Here is a 17939-nt window from a genome sequence, read left to right as displayed (position 1 = left end):
TTTTGAAAAATTAACCAAGCATTTTCTGATGGCAACATTCTAAATAAATAGCAAAACCTATTAAGTTTTTTTAAATGGTTTTTATTGATTGTGCTCTGTACTAATGAATAATGTTCTACTGGCATAAATTTCTAATTCTTATTTCAAATTCATTACATAATTGTATGAATAGTCATAATTTTTTTTAAATCTTTTTTTAATAATCTTTTTAAATAACCTAATTTTGATAATAATTTAAAACAATTTGGGCTTGATCCTTTAGTTTGTAACATTCAGAGCCTAAGTTGCAGGAGAAAGCTTCCAATTTCAATTTATAAAGGCAAAATGCAACAGATTTTCTGTCTCTTAATTCTGTAAGATTTACAGCTCAAGTTCCAGGAGAAGGCCTCAAATTGCATTTAAGATGGCCAAAATGCAATAGCTTCTAATTTGGAAAGGGGGGGGAATCCCCCCCCTCTCCAAACCTCTCCCCCCCTCCTTGTCGCGCTGTGCGCGACTTTAGGGCGCTTTGCGCCCTCTGTTAAAAATGGGAGCACCACTCCCCTAAAAATTTCTGGGGAGACCCCTGAATCAAATGAGAGTTACATATCAACAAATTCTGTGTCGCATCTTCTTTGAACCCCCTGAAGGCTTTCTACATATACATAGATACATGTACATGTACGTACAACCATACATAATCCTTTCCTACATTGGGGAGAGGCAAACACTAACCTAATTAATCAACACCTGAACACAGGTACAGCTCATACATACATTAGGAAGCCCCAGAGCATTTTGCGATGTACGTGCAATAACTTGTAACAAATGAGGTGGGAATTTGCTGCCTCATTGAATTAAGGGAGGTTGGAACAATCATTCATTTCGAAGTAAAATGTACATGAATACTTATTTGTGCGCCTGTAATTTGTAAATCAATGCCATTTCTGGCCATTTCTTACAAGTGACAAGGGAATAGAAAACAAATGCATTAGCCAATGGAGGGCAAAAAAGGAAGCCTTGAGGAACACAGAGTGAAAGAGGGACTGCCAGGCGATAACTTGGAAGAGGACAGTAGATCAAGACCATGCAGAGATGGGTTGTGGATGGATGGTGCGCAATGACTGGCGGCTGACAAGAGGCAACGGAGAGCAGTATTGACACCCTTCGTCTGTACATGTATATATGGTATCCATGATGATGATGAGACATTTACATCTGACTATGAATGTTATATCAAAACATGATGAACAGAAGAAAACTGCAAAGCAAAAGAAAACTATGACTACACCATACAAACTGTAGGTAAAGGATAGCACATAAGCAAAGGCTGGACAGTGGTGATGACAATGATGACAGGACAGATTCCCTAAATCATCAGACTCAGGGCCCTATAACACCGCTGTGATCCTACAACACACAATATTCCTGGATTTATACCCTCTCGTCTCAAAATACATGTATGCAAGCAATGCTGAATTTCAACACGTTCCTGTGGCTAACAAGTGACTAGGGAATTAATTATCCCTGACTTCATCCCTCTCTGTCAAACCTTGCCTTGGTAGACAACATTAAACAGATGGCTGTATAAACCAGCAGAGAGGAATATTTATACAAGTGTGTCTTCCTGCGTTCTATCATGGTGGTTGTTGATATTCCAGACATGCACGGCTGACTCCCGATGGGGCAATCATTACCATCTTCCTGAGGTAGCAACAAGCGAGAATGTAATGAGACATGGTCGTGCAGTACATCGAATTTCACAACATATCTCAGGAGGCATCGGAGCAGCGATACCTCCGTCTCGCCAGACGGGTGTTTTTTCAGTGGATGTATATTATGGGCATCAAATATATTTTGGGCACTGAATATATTCTGTGAAAAGGTCAACATTGCTTCAAACATCCAAAAGGCATAAAGATTATGCATGAGTATACGGTGTGACTACCCATAGTTTTGAGTAACAATTTGCCTATCATAATTTAGGAAATTGTAATTCAGAGAGTTAGAAATGTTTTCTTTAGAATGATGCCCCCAAGCCACTTTGTTTTCCCCCCTCCATTAAGATTTTAGAAGGCCAAACTAACATTTTCTAGCTCCCCATTTTTGTTACAAATAGCCTCCCTACGAGCTAGAAAACATGATGATTGTGCCTTCCAACATCTGCTTGGAGATCAAAATGCCCTCTACAGTCAAGTCTGGCAGTAATGCTGCAACAGAGAGTCACATGGGACACGCCCACAATGAGAGTAATGGATCAGAAAAGGGTAAACCTGATTAATTATGCAGCCACCTAATTATTTCCTCATCCATTTCAGCCACACAATGCGTGGGATGAAGACGGCTTCGTTAAAGCACCTCCATGTTTCCTGGTGCATGGCAGCCTTTGTCTGCTTGCTGCTCGTTCTTTTTTGGTGCCCTAGGGGGGTTAGTGTTCATTATTTGGACCACTAGTCATGTAAAGAGTTACAAAATGGGTTCACCGTATATATATACATGCAGCTTCGATCTCTGGATGTCTGCAGGATTGAGGTCACTTGTACTTTGTAGTACAGAATTACAGCTAATTCATTTAGTTCCGGGACTCAATTTTGCAAAAGCAGGGGAAAGGAGGTTTTTGCGGTGTGTTAAGTTCGTAGTTGAAACGATTCTGTTGTACATTAGAAATGCACTGGAAAGGCGTAATCACAGTGTCATGAATTTGAACACTTCATTTAGTTATCATGCATCAGTCCAAGACTAATATCTCTCTCTGTTCTTGGACAAACTAAAAAAAAGTTTTACAGCTGTTTAATAAGATCCATGATGACCAACTGCAAATTCTCGATGTTCACACATGCAGCGACCTCTTCTACAGCAACTGAAGGTTTTTCTGTCATACACTTTTTCTGCAAGACCACCTCGACATGTGGGTCCTCAAATCCCCTAGACCTCCCACCTGTAGAACCACACACATCTGTAACACCTGGTCGCTGTTACCTGGCTGAGGAATAAGGTTTCCTTGTCTCCATAGCAACCAGGTGCATCCAGTTAGTAAACACCTCCAGCTAGAAACACTTACAGACCTCTTGACAAGTTGTAATGGGAGGGTTTCTTTTCCTTAGACACAGAAACTTGTGCAGGACCACTCCTGTGTAGGTAACTCACTGGAAAACTCAAGGACACAGGCACAGTTTGCACAAAACTTGTCACAGCTTCTAGGTACAAAAAAGGTAAAGGTCCTATAGCTTTTTGAGCCCATAGACATGCCCGTAGCCAGGGGGTTCTGAAGGTCCACTTTTTAATGTCCAAGATTTTTTTTTACCAGCGGGGCTGGAATCCTAGAAGAACTGCTCACTTTGTCTTTGATTTTTTTCTTTGAAATCCTCTCAAAAACACAGGAAATGCAATTCAGAAGTTTTAATTTTAACATTTTTCTCTGGGAGCAGACCCCCGTACACCCCTGATATGATAGAGGCAGTGGATTTTCAATCCACTGTGTTTTTGGGTCAGCATTAGGAGGTAGAGCCCATCCCTCTCCTTGCAACACATTCACCCTTTTACCTCCCTAACTGAACATACCGGTAGACACCCATTTACACCTGGGCGGGGTGAGGATAGCCATGCAAAGTGCCTTTCCCAAGGGCACAATATCTGGCCAGGAATCAAACCAGTAACCTCTTGATTCCCCACCCCATTTCCACATCAGGCCTTGAATCAAGTTAATGCACCTGCATCATATATAGCTTCTACTGGCATGGAAACTAATCAGTTCACTAGCCTGAAAGGCATACGGTGCAGCCCAAACATCTTCTTCAGAACATCTAAATTCTGCATACTACGCTTGTTGTACGGCATGATTTACAGCCAGTCAAGTGAACAAAATGCCTGGTAGCAAAAGTCTTTCATGTTAGAATGAGACACCGATCCCTCCCTTCAGGTCAGTAACCCCTGTAAATGGCACATGAATCATATATTCCTACTGGCAAGCCCTTTTATACGCTAGTTGCTCTTGACAACTGCTATGGAGAACTGATGCCACATCGATGTCATAGTCATAGGGAGTGAGGGCATATTGAGTTGTTTGCTGCACAACTGGCTGTGTGTTGAACCCCAAAGGGTCCATTATGCCAGTAGGAATGAAGCCGGGGAGTTAACCAAAATGTCGGCAAATTTCTTGCCGTTGTGTCAATAAGAACTCAATACTGTAATTCACTTTATCTTCTCGGTAGCTAAATTTCACGATGTAAGGAAAATTGACATTTTCACTGAACTTTAACTTCACGGTGGTGCCAAGTGATTTACAGAACGGATGTGTGAAGGAATAATGAATAATTACGAACGTTTTTTTATGGTGATGATAAGTTCACGGTTCAGAGGTGACCGTGAAAACAGTGAACATAAAGTTACAGTGAAAGAAACAAGAATTACAGTATATACCTGATGAAACTAATCTATAGGCATAGGGAGTGAGGTTTCTATGTAGGATATGTCTGTACTTTGTAGTCAGCTGATGTTTGGAACAACTTGATAGCCAAGGTCAAAAACTCTCGGCTGCAACTTGACATGCCACTGCACATTTTTCTCTCCACACCCGCCTGACAAAAACTTCAGTCTGTCAACTAGAAATGATTCAGCTGCAAAGAGCGGCGGCCACAAGGTTGCCCTCAATATACTTTCATTGTCATACTGCCGCAAGGTCAGACAACTTGGTCTGAGAGGTCTTGACATCAAAGCTTCCAAAGAGAACAGCCAAACATGTCACATCGTACAGCGTCCAGAATGAAGTGAAGCATGATACTTTTCCGATAGCTAGTACCAGTAGTAGTGCCATGTGGCCTTGCTACAGCTCCTATTTTCAGCCAAATACACTCCAGGTCACCTGGTATCTTTATTCTTCTAAATCTTGATAAGTGTGTTGGGTTCTTTTACATGCAAAGATTTGACGCCCAAGGCTAATATCCAAAGCTCCCCCATATATGGGGACTTAAGATCTCAATCCGAAAGAACAAATGCATACTGATGCTTGATTTGCAATTGTCTTGAGTCATGTTGTGCTAGTTTTCCTCTGTGTACTGTTATCTTCAATTGCCATGCACTGCTAATACACTGTGGTAGGCTGTACAAGTTACAAGCAGAGTGACACTGAAAGCTGTCAAATCCACTACAAAGTTTCTTCTGTGGCCTGATGAGGCCTTGGCTGTCTGCCAGCGATTCTCCCCCTAATCAGATCCCGGCTCCCCAACAGGTCAAGTTGACCTGCTCAACTAATACAAGACAGATATCATATAGTTATCTTAATGCAGAATGCATTTGGTATGCATACAGTATGCAGCCTACAGGAACACAGTCAGTAGGCCGAGTTGTGCATCATGACCTGTGGTGGAACATGTCAGTAAGAAGAGTCACAAGATGACTGTGGCAGCGTAAATGTGCTGGATCAGGATTTGGACTGGTTTGCAAGGGGTGTGATGGAGGTGATTCAATCACAACATAGCATAGGGATAGAGGACTCCAGCCTTCACTTTCTCAAGCCTGTATAAAGTCACTATAAGCCTAGCTGTGCTGTCTGTTGTCACGTGACAGTCAACATCATCAGTCACATGACAAGAGAGCTCCAAGAGGAGACCTGACTCACTGGGTGGAAGAGGAGACAGAATATGAAAAGTTTTTCCTTTCCTTTGCCATGCAAGTTGCTATTGTACAAGTTACAAGCAGAGTGACACTGAACGCTGTCAAATCCACTACAAAGTTTTATCTGTGGCCTGATGAGGCCTTGGCTGTCTGCCAGCGATACTCCCCCTAATCAGAGACCCCCTCCTCAAGAGGTCAAGTTGACCTGCTCAACTAATACTTTCTTTTTCTTTGCAATTCTGTCCTTTGTCTTTCTTTTGACAGTCTGTTGTGGTGCTCTAAGATATTAGACACAGGCTCTCTCTCTCTCTCTCTTATTCCATCCCCTAGTTCTTTTCCCCTGTGATGTTACTTCTGTCTTTTGTGTTTGTCTTTTGACAGGTTGCTCTGGTGGTAAGACAAGAGACAGACATGGGGAGATGGTGTTCTTCCTACCCTCCAACTGACCTTACCTAATGGACCAGAAGACAAAAACTATTTACAGTAAGCAGATGCAAGTGGAGAAAGAGTTTGAGCTGACAGGCCAAACGGAACATAACACCCTGGAACAGAGGAATGATAAAAGATTGGCAGTTTGTGGGGAGCAAATATGTCAGAGGTACTCAGAAATGTCAGTCTAGAATGTAGTAGCATGCCAGGAATCTCTTCCATCTTTTCTCCCAGAAGAATTTGGGTAGCAGCTCTCAAAAAAATCGAAGTACAGTAAGTTACTGTGCCACAGTGAATTACTGTACAGTAGAGTCCTTTAATTTCTGAGGGGACTTTATTTCATGTTAGAAGGGGGGAAAGGAGGATTTTTGCAGGTTTTTAATCCATCATGATCATCATCATCATGTCCGGCGGGTTGCCCGGACTAAGTCAAACATCTTCCTCCAAGAGGAAGAGCAAAAAAAAAAAATTAGAGGAAGATGAAGTTTTTTAGTCCACTGTTGGAACAATTCTGTAAAACAATGGAAACATATATTTGCAGTATCACTATCAATGTCATGATTTTGAAAACCATGAAAATAAAACAACTGCAAACATTTAAAGATTTACAGTAATAAACTGGACTGAAAGTTCAATCAAACCACTGGTCAGCAAGTAATGCTGAGGAGTACTGACCCGCTAATGACTGGTCTTGTCCACAATACCGGGTAGTTTATTTGTTCAAAGGTATTGATGACATAGACTCATCTATAATTGTACAAGGCTGGAAGTTGACGAATGTGTAAATAGGAGCTCTGTCTGTGGTCTAACGAGGTGGATCTAGTGTCCACCTGATCTCAGGTAAATCTAAGTCTCCAGCCCAGCCTGAATCCGCTCAAGTGTGAGGCATAGGTGTAGTAGGAAATTGAAACCTGTTATGCCAGGGCCTAATTGAGTTTCAAGGTTTGCATCTAAACACACCTCAGTGAATCTGAAAAGCCTCTTGTGTGTTCTGTGAAAGTTGATGAAATAGTACCAGCAATGTGGCAAAGCTGGAGGTTTTTTTCATATCAGGATGAAACACTCAAAATTTTGCCTATGAAAAGATGCTGTCTTGACCTTCTCAAAGGCTTGTCTTGTTTTTTCTCATTGCCAAAACTTTTTCCAAACAGGCTTTAGCCAGAGTCAAACTGTGAATGCTCCTATTCACTATTGTCTCTCCTATTCCTTTTACGTAACACAAGTTCCTGAAGGATACCAAGATTAGACCACCCTTCGCTTAAGGTATCCGATTTTCGTCTTCTGTTTTGGGATAAATAGCGGGATAGCTACCCTTTCTCGCCATTGGCCAATGTCGACCTTCCATTAGGCAAGATTAGCATTCGCCAAAGCAAATGATGTTGTTGTAGTAATAACAAACACGTCTATTGTTACAGCGACAATGAACCAGGTGTGTAGAAAGTGGAACAAGATGTAAACACCTGTCAAACAGCCAGAAAGGTGACCATCTCTGGCGCAGGACTTTTTTCATGACGCTCTTAAGTGTGTGGCGACTCATGAACCTTTCTGAAACTTACTGAAACTGGATGCAGTGGATCTCAAGTACAATGAGTAGCAAGATTGTGTAGAAGTAGAATCAATCTGTAGTTTGAAAAGCTTCCGGTTAGTTTCTAGCACTTGAAAGTTTTCAATCAAGACAAAACTATAAAACAAACATGCGAATTAACATTATTCACTATTCAGTGGGTGTACAGTATACAATAACGAGCGTATAATGTCAAAGGAACAAACAAGAAGGAACCTAAGCCTTCACTGTTTTTGCACGTTTGAGTGCCCATCTTTGAGTCGCAAAAACTGTAGCAGGTCTTTCACCTCATGAGTACAATAACCCCCTGCTGGAGGGTTAGGGGGGTTGGCAAAAAGTCAAACTCCTCTAGATGGCACAACACAACCTGGCCTGAGGTATAAACTGTTATAAAGGATAGTGTAAACATGAACGTTACCTTGTCATCTGTGTATATGAAACAAAGGCTCTACCCAAATGCTGAATTTATAAGTAGTTCAAACTTTTAACGTATAATTGTCTTAAATGGACTCTTTTGAGATACAGCTTTCAACACTTGGTTGGTGCTTTGCATATGATCATTATATAAATTTGACATTAATCATTATACAGACGAAGCCACTTAATTGCACCTCGGATAAACGCACCTTCCGTTTAATTGCACCGAATCCCAATATCCAAAACCGGTTCCCATTCACTGCATTGTTAGTGACTCCGCATATCTGCACCGCGCATGGTCACCAATGCCGGATAACTGCACCAATTTCTTTCAAAAATCCTCGACAAGTTAACTGAAAAGGTGCGCTAAAATCGACAAACGCGGTACAAATGAGCCGATACCCGCCGGTGTAAAGGCCCAATACCGCCAATATGTTTAAAACTGTTTTGAGTAACAAAAGAAGGCGGTCTCCATTGACAGTTGCGTTGATAGGAATCGTATGGGAGGTCCCGGGCGGGTCATCCGTAATCAGTAACCAAGTTTTAGTTTCAATTCCTAGTTTCATGACGGTACATGATTTACGTAAATCGACAACTGCACTCTACGTAATGTAACACAGAAACTGTTATCCCATGACTGGTATGACGATGTTTCAGAATGCCTCCCCTGTAACATCACGTGTGTTGTAATGCGGTAGATCGCATGGAAAAATGAAAGAATGCAAAATCAAAACAGGTTCGTAGTCATTTCTTTATTTTCAGCAAAGGGTCAATAAATAAAGTTAATAACTGAATAATTTCGTCTGTTTTCTTTATGCTAGTGTTTCTGACTAACAATACACCCCCTCGCCCATGGTGGTGCGGTCCAGCTGGGCATTTCGCATAATTGCACCAGCCGGATAATTGCACCAAAAATGCTGACAAATGGGTGGTGCAGTTAAGCGGATTCTACTGTATAATAGACTGAACCTACTACTACCGGTACTTGAGCTTTTTTTTAAATTCTTTTAAAGAAGCGAGGAAAAAACTTTCCACACATCTTATTGCAAGTTTGTTGTGGTAACACCTGCGCATTTATTTCTCTGCAGGCTACCAGGGGTATCATTCTCCAAGGCCAGAGCAAAAAGCACCGAACTACTAGTACTCGAACTTTGCATCACCAATATGTTCCTGTCAAACACATTCTCCAGGGAGAGCTTTAAAATCCTTTTATCTACATGTTTCCTTCAAGTTTAAATCCACAAACACAGGAGGTCATGTCCACAAAGGCACACAGGGTCCCTCGATAAACATTTTTATAAAATTGTGTGGAAATTTGTGGCCATCAAAGCTCTGCCGCCCTTCCATCAGGGACATATCCCGTTGCGCTTGACAGGCACAGTTCCCAAAGAGACCCACTAGCCATGACTGAAGTATACCTGACAAACTTCTTGAGTTTCTCTTGGGGAACACTCAAAGGTAAAACTACATGCTTCTGCCAGTTCCCAATTACAAAGTTGATTCACTCATCTGGGATTACGTCTGGAAAGAAACCCACTTATGTTCTAAGTAATGGGATGGAGATCAGAGGAGGGTTATGTTGTTGTCTGCAGGAGACTGGGAATCTGGCCTTTTCCATGACCCCAAAGGAGATGAGGCAACTGCCTAATTAGTGAACTTCACCTCTGTAAAACATCAAAGCAACACTTTGATCTCGTCATTGAAAGAAGAAGTTTTCAGATTTCAGACATACACTACTCAAGGGCTTTACCAAAGTACTCTGAATACATACTAAGGTTTGGTTGTCAATTCAAGTTCATAAACCTTTGCACTTCATACCTGAGCTTGGAGAAGATTCCTTCTGATTAAACCATCCATATATTTCCTCCCCTAATTGCTCCCCAGGAGTATCGAAACCTTGTAAACAATGCGTACTAACAAACCTGGCCGAGCCAATGGAGTTAAACCCAGCCAATTTAGGACCACTCATCCAGATTTATTTCCCCCTTCTCCAGTCCATGTATCCTCGTAAAGGACCGATTCCTCTTCCACGATCGGATGCGCGCATCATTTGCAGTAAAGAGAATGATCTATTTGCCTATTAGTCCAAATGCAGCTCTGTGACAGTTAAATGTATCGCCCGTCTCTTTAATCCGACTATAAATGTGTTGTCAGCCCTCCAGTCTATAAAACAGAGGTAAAGTACAATGCAAAGAGGATACTTTTAAAGGGTATTTTCTCATAAGACATGGTACAAGAGCTGATGTTTACAACCCTATCTAAAGTATGGCAAATTGTGAGTGTAAATCAGGACAATAGAATAAACCTGGGCGCGCTTGAGTGATGGTTTGCACGGGAAAAAAGGAGGCATGAAATCGTATAACATTTGGGAGTACTTCTAGAACTGTTAAGTGTTATAAATACATTGTACATGTCACAAAGCAACAAATCTGTACATCATTCAGTGACAATAACAACACTGTTCAACATTTCAAGTTGTATGCATTACACTATGCCAGTAGTTGCAGTACATGTATGTATACCTTGCTTCCTTGATGATATATGACTGGCATCACTAATGGTGTCTAAGTCTGTACATTACTTTGGCATGTACATTAGTCTAAGCACTAAGTCTTTGAATCTAACCACAAAGGAAAAATCATGCCAACCCATTCATAAAATCTTCAGTTATCTTTGATGAAAGCCTTGGTACCTTTGGTCCGCTCCCAATGATTGCTCATAAGTCCAAGTAGACTTTGGAAGGCAAAAATCATAATGTTTTCTAGCTTCCCGTTTTTGTTACAAACAGCCTTCCTAGGAAAACTGTAAGGATTTTGCCTTCAAACATCTGCTTGGAGATTAACTAAAGCTAACAAGGCTAACCTTCAGGCTATCATCCTACATGTATACTACAGGAGGGTAACACCCATGCCCTTGAACCTCCTTGATCAAGATGAAAACGCTGATACAGATAACGATTCCCCGGCACATTTCACCCCTCCTGGCACTGACATATAGGGGGATTGGCCCGTATTGTGCTGGCTGATTGTGATAACGAATGGCTCCGGATTAACTACGAATAGCAGAGGATCAACTAAGATGGGGTCAATTGACCTTCTCTTATGGCCATGATACCAGAGGACGCCTCTGCTGGCCTGGGCACATTGCTCATGATCGTAACAGCCTTTTGTAGAGGGTTATTGTGATACACAGGTAGCAATAAAAAAAGGGTTATGCCAACATTTCAGACTTCATTTCAGTAGTGATTGTTTCATTTTCCTCTTACAAATTGTACAAATTTGACAATATCTGCACTGAATTGCAAGCTGCAAATTGCAAATTCAACTATGTAATGAAGATGATCTGCCATCAATAGTCATGTTCTTCAAGTCTTACCATCTAATCATAACTGTAAAATCAGTTACTACATTTCGTTAGCTGTTATTCGAATCCATAAACATGCAGGCATCCAACTGAACATACTAGCTAATTGTTACATTTTGTATTTTTCTTCTAAGAGGTTACGTAAGGTAAGCCATCCACTAATCAATGGGAATTCCACATCAGCTACTAGGGTGCACAAGAACTCCTTTTAAGGTAAATCACATCTACTCCAGAGCGAAGCCATGTCTACCTAATACGGCAAGATAAGAATGAATAACAGACCGTTGTAGATAATTTCGTTAAGAAATAAATGGAATTCTCCCATTACATGTATCAGAAATCTTTACCTAACTGCCGTGGTGGAGTAATAAGGCTGTGGAGGGGCTGCAGAAGTAATCATTTAGCGGCAAGGCTTCAAAGGAGGGTTGTACGGAAGATTGAAGCACATGTCAGTATGGAGCGCTCCTCAAAGATCTGAAGGACTTGTAATTTTAGAGAACTCCAACTGACTATGTCTTCTTTGATCCCAGTGGGGGATTTTCTGTGAGCTGTGTTGGTGGAGTTTTGTATGGGTATCCTATTTGTCAGTTGCATAATTACATTAGTCTAGAAGAACCATTAATCCAAGTAAGTGGAAAGGCGTACATGAGTATGGTGTTACAGTAGCACTTGCAACCTGGCAATGCATTTCCCCCTGTAATTGCCTTAACATGCCGTGAATACTTGAAAAGCCAGCCACTATGGCATTTCTACCGAAAGCGTAATCTCCAAGCAGATGTTGGGTGGACAATTGTACAGTTTTCTGACCAGCTGGCTTTTCTGACACCTTATTGAATAACGTACACTGAGGAACTTCTCAAAAGAGATTGTTGGAACATAATCTAGTTAAAATCTTGCATTACAACCAACATCAAATGCTTGAAGAGTAAAAAGGAGGTATTCTTTCTGTGCTATTACCAAGGAGCTACTGAAATCTATTGAAGCCTTAACTAACACAAGAAACATGCAAGTCGCCTCAAGGGGCTGTCTCTCCCTCCTTAACACAAATATATATCTTGTCAATCTGGGAAGTTGTTCCAGTGTGTGACAGGTAAGGTATATATTTACCTGTGTGTAACATGACACCTCCAGGGCATGGTGGGTGTAACATGAGCGGGAGGGGGGCATGACACCTAAAATGGTCTGCCTTGTGTAAATGTTTACTTTTTTGTGAACTGGCTCATCACTCAAAAGTTGTAAACATTTAGTTGTAGGTAACTAGGAGTGGACAGAAATGAGAGTTACAGTATTTAGATTTTATCTCCAAGCAGATGTATTGATTGGGCTATTTTGTGGTGTTTTTTTTTGGCCTTTTCTGCATTTCTCCTCTCTGTGGGTATCTCAACTAGTAGTCTGTATTGATAATAGACTGTGTATACATTTATTCCCGTTCATGCCAATGTAGCTGTAGGGGTTATTCAGCGGGTGTTTTGTGGCCTTCTCTGCATAGCATCTCTCTCTAAACTAAAAGGTCTGTTTTTTTCCGTGGAAGGAAATGCAGGAGCGGCCACACAAAACAAGCCAAACTGATGCATCTGCTTTGAGATCAATTTAGCTCTGACCTTTATCAGTACAATATCATGGGTGACTACACAGGGATGGGGGCAGTGGGGCTGAAATCCTCCACGATTTCATGCCAAAATGAGCTTTCTGAAAGCATTCTTGAGACTGTAAATGAACAGGTAGTAGACTATAAACTACACACATTTCACAGATAATTTGATGAACTATTACTACATGTACATGTATGCCGTTTTTGACATCCTTCTATCCCCCTACAACAATACACAGGTATTATTTATACTGGACAGTCAAACTTTTTAGAAATACATGTAGAAAGAAACTTTTCCCTCCTTCAATTGCTTCTCTTTTGCTTATTTTATACCTCCTTGATTCTACCAAGGCTTGACATTAACATGGAAATATTTGGAGGGCAAACATATCCTTCCTGCCGTCAAGGACATGCAAAATTTGTGTATGCAAAGCAATCTCAGCGACAACAAACATTCTGAAGTCGACATGACTTGTCATGAGCATATAAAATAATAAAAGCTTGCATGATTTACAAGAACTGTTCCAAATAGCCTTTGTCATCACTTTTCTTTCATACCCTGAATTGCGGCTATTTTCACACATCTCAGCTGGAACAATGAATAATAGAATAGCCGACAAAGAGGTGCAAACTACACAACTTGGTGCTGTATGGACACTGCAAACATTCCAATCGCAAATCAAGCAGGCTCCTTTTTTGATGTGATAATTTTACTGACACTTGCTCACCAAGTCTGCATCAGTTATGACACACAAGTGACAACTACAAATACTTCTTCACGGTTGCAGAAGACAGTCAACATTTTTTGCCAATTACGCATGTAGTTTCCTTGGTTTTCTGATAGCTTTAAGGTTTTCACTGCATCGGAGATCAAGCAAACAAACCCAGGTAGCTGGTGTGAGAAAACTGGCACTGTAACCAAGTACAACCAACAACCAAACGAATAATACATCACGAAAAGAAAAAGTGAAAAGTCTTTTCAAATTTGCTTGACAAAAAAATGCACTGAAGAGACCCTGGAAGGCATAGTGATTATTCCCCAAGTGGTCCTGGAAAACCTATTATTTACTCAGGAATTCTACAAAGAGGGGGAATATTGAATGGCTCTGGGGGGTCTGTTTAGCTAGCTTAAATATTCTTCAGATGGGGAAATAATAGGCTTGTGGGAATACCATGCTGACAAGCAGCAGGCCTTGGTGTGTTAGACACAGTGGGATGTTAGCTATGCCCCACCCTGGAGAAAAACTCCTGGGCAGTTGGCATGTTGAAAATTTTGGTCTCTAGTCCCTGATCTCTGGTCATGGTCTCATGGAGTGACCAGGAGAGAAGGCATGAGTCTGTTATGTCCCCAATTTGGCCAAGCATACTGGGTCACCCTACTCTTCTCTCTAAGTGTATTGGGTTCAAGGCATGTTGAAAATTCAAGGCGTTCCTTCCAAATCACAAACACTGACTCATCTTTCATTTCCTTCTAAACCCACATGACAGACACAAGTGATGAAACTGGGAATCGAACCCTGCACTCCTGAGTTCTCACTGTGTGTGGCAGTGTTTTCTTAGCATTTCTGGTCATCCTGTATAAGGGTACGGGCTCATGTGTACAGCTTTCCCAAACCCTCCTTTCAAGGGACTGTGTTGACATAAACAACGCATGACAATGCTGCAACTATTTAGTCTAGAAACACAAGGAGTCACCCCTGTTTCTTCGTCTTGCCCTGTAGCCATAGAAAACTCTGACAGCTGAGACGGGCTAGAGCTCAAGTGTTGTAGGGACTCTTTCCAGAAAGAAATACAAGGGGTGCAGGACAACAAGAGAAAACTTCAAACAAAACATGTATGAAAGAAAATAAAAGTAAATAACGTGCCGTTCACTCATGTATTACCCATTTTGTTATTTTTCCTAAAACAGTCTTTATGATCTGTAGTTACTGGCATTGTCAGTGGTACAGTGATGTAGCCTCTAACAGACTTTGTAGGTCGCTGCAAAAATAGAAGAAATTGGCCAACCCAAGGCAGAATATGTAACTTTTAGGCCAGCTAAACCTCTGTCAAATTAGTCTTGTATTTTGCAGCACCCCAAGGAGCCTGGTAGAGACTATCAACTGATAAGCGTGGAGGTAAATTCATACTAGGGCCTGGAAATGGTTCAGACAACAAAACGTCCTGTTTCTGACCTTCAAATTTACAACTCTTACGATCAAATCAAACGAGATTGGAGGGAGTGCTGTAAGATTTATGCGGCAATCACAGATTCTGCAAATGTAGGTTAGAGGCATTCCTGTGATATTCAAACCACATGTGGGTGAAACCCACACACATGCACGGGAGGATGGGCGTGGGACTGGGTCAGGGCCAGATTAGCATGATATTTATGTAAACAACATGTATAAGTTTCAAAATTCGATGTGTATTCGGGGAAAATATTTGGAAAAAAAATACACTGACAAAAGTAGCATTTTCTTTGTGTGTTGGTAAAGGATTTCCGAGTTGAACAGGAGTGATTTGAAGGATCGATCTGTCCACGTCGCTAGGGCTGAACTTGAGAAGTTACTTACCGGCGAAGACTTGCAGCCAGCCTGCGGCTCTGGCGATCCTGCTGGTGATGAGTTCCTCCACACAGCAGGCCAGCAGAGCCGTGAAGGAGATCAGGATCATGAAGCCGCAGCCGATCCCCACCAGGACGGTGCAGATCTGCCAGGACATGCTCGGGATGTCGTAGAACGTGGCGTACCGCCCGCACTCCTCCACCACGTACGGGTCGCCCTCCTTCCCCGGGGCCGGGTAGTTGCACCGCCGGAACGTCCCGAAGTACGCCGGCTTGCCCAGCGTGTTCCCCTCCAGCCAGTACGGGAGGTAGAACCCGGCACAACACAACCCCGTGGAACACAGGGACAACAGCGACCACACAATCCCGCAGTTCGACAAGCTCGCAGCGCCCATAGTTTTTGTTTCTAGTAAAAAGGACGGTCACAACGTTGAAACCTACTCCGTGAAATTTCCCCAGATACCCGACGCCTGCTCTCTAGTCTTGTCGATAAATTCCGCGCCGTACTTCAAACACCGACGGTACAGGACTCTCCTCTCCCGATCCGGCCCGATGAGCTCACAAGGTCAACTCCAGCGTGGATAGACGGGCAGAAATCCAACTTCCGCTTCGAAAATGACAGCCCTGCACAACGTGCACGGGTTCGAATCCCAATGGCAAGTGAGTCAGCACGCGCTCACTATCTATATATACATCCGCTGACTCCCTTTACCACGGAAGCGATCGGTGTTTACAAAAGGCAGTTGTACTTCCTTCCCCCAAACAAATCCACAGGATTGATCTATCCAGGCGGCAGCGATCGCGGACAGTCCTGTACTATTCCAGCTCACACATTCCCACACATGGCCCAAATATAATACACGTGCCTGCACTTCTCTCTCCTTATATCAGCTCACAGCGCACAGAAAACTCCAGCTCTTTCATTCAATACCGTCCCGTAATTTGCGACGGGTCACCCCCACGAACCTTCCTCATTTGTCATGCAGCAAAGCAGACTTCACAGAGCCTTGTCCGACCGGTTTGTTGTCTCCAAGTCCTTTGAGACCTTCACGCAACCGCAGGACTAGCTTTTAGCAGGGAAGACCCATATCCCCAACTGTGAAACACAACCAAAGGACTTTCCTCTCTTCACTCAGTGAGAGGCGTGTTTAAAAATTCGTGTTGTGAAGCACCAAGCTCCGCCTCTTTACCAGCCGACCAACCCCCAGCTTGGCTTGTGTCAACAACAAGCTGGCGATCAGACAAGACCCACCGCGCGCACGCTTTTGAGGGCCAAACAAAGGGCCCTCACCTGATTACCATTGCTAAATTGCTAAGAGGCTGTAGATAATGACCGCGAGCGACGACAGGGGTGAAACTGGATACGGTGGAAAAACAAAAGCAACGGAGCTGCAATGTCGGCGCTTGACTTTTCTTCTGCATGTCTATTTGCTATAGAGCTATGATACAAAGTTGTCCATTACTCTTCGTAATGGCAATTTCCTAATGCGATTGCAATTCAGATAATGTTTGTGTATGGTTTACTTAAATTTTATACGTCATTTTTTTCTGTTGTTTTTGAGTCTTTCAGGTGGTACAATACTTTAATATGTGTTGGTTGAAACCAAGCTTGACACAGAGGTGAAACTTTGACGTCATCGGGTGACCCGTCCACAGGAAAATAGAAACTTACCGCCTTTAAGATAAATAACAACCACAAGCAAGGCGACGAAAACCCACACATACATGCTTTGAAATCAAAAGGTGTCGTTTTCAAATTAAATGTATCAACAGGAAAACGAAGATACACAAAGTTCCGATTGCTATGAGTTGCAGAGCTTTGTATTACAGTATATTATATGCATTCTAATACTTCTTCTGAAAACGCTGAAGTAGAACTGTATTTCATCGACTTTCGTGCCTCAACTCGCGCGAAATACAAGGTTAAACAAACGAACCTTTGCATGGATAAAATGAAGGAACCACTACAACCTGATTCAGTCGTATCAGCATGGATCAAAAGCGGCCTCTAGCAACCTACCTTATCATTGCAGGTAAAAGCGCTACTTATCCTGCAGTGATAGACAACTTCCGCTAGTCGTCTTCTCTGACAGGTCGCCAAGGCTATTATGTTTTACTACCGTAGTATCTTTCTTCAAGTTTCCAATGAAATTCGTTGTTACCAATCAGCTCGGAAATTCGCGTTTACAACTGTTGATCTCCAAAATAGCACAAAAGCCACACTGGAGGCTACATTGTGTATACTTTGAATAGTTTAAGAATATTGATATTTTTGGGGCAAACAATGAGACTTCCTTACGATGATACCTAGGCTAATTCTCTACCTTTACACCATACAACGTTAGGGGAAGTGAAATCTATCGGGCTAGACGTCCATTCCTTCGTCGTTCTTGGCCGTGAAGAGGAATGCAACGCCCCGTGACTTGGAAACACAATAC

The 17939-nt window shown here is 42.2% G+C and overlaps 1 protein-coding gene across 1 annotated transcript in view; it reads right to left on the bottom strand.

Annotated features, from left to right (window-relative positions):
* The window catches only part of LOC136422396 (LHFPL tetraspan subfamily member 6 protein-like), a 62944-nt gene extending 46215 nt beyond the window's left edge, over positions 1–16729 (bottom strand). Inside the window, exon 1 of the mRNA XM_066410141.1 lies at positions 15512–16729. Within this exon, the coding sequence (XP_066266238.1) occupies positions 15512–15896 (385 nt within the window). The 5' untranslated portion in view covers positions 15897–16729. The remainder of the gene's footprint in view (positions 1–15511) is intronic.
* Positions 16730–17939: the final 1210 nt, after the last annotated feature.

The sequence above is a fragment of the Branchiostoma lanceolatum genome, chromosome 17, assembly GCF_035083965.1.
Source record: "Branchiostoma lanceolatum isolate klBraLanc5 chromosome 17, klBraLanc5.hap2, whole genome shotgun sequence".
Lineage (NCBI taxonomy): Eukaryota > Metazoa > Chordata > Leptocardii > Amphioxiformes > Branchiostomatidae > Branchiostoma > Branchiostoma lanceolatum.
The sequence above is the reverse complement of the archived record's forward strand: the minus strand, read 5'-3'. Positions and strand labels throughout refer to the sequence as shown.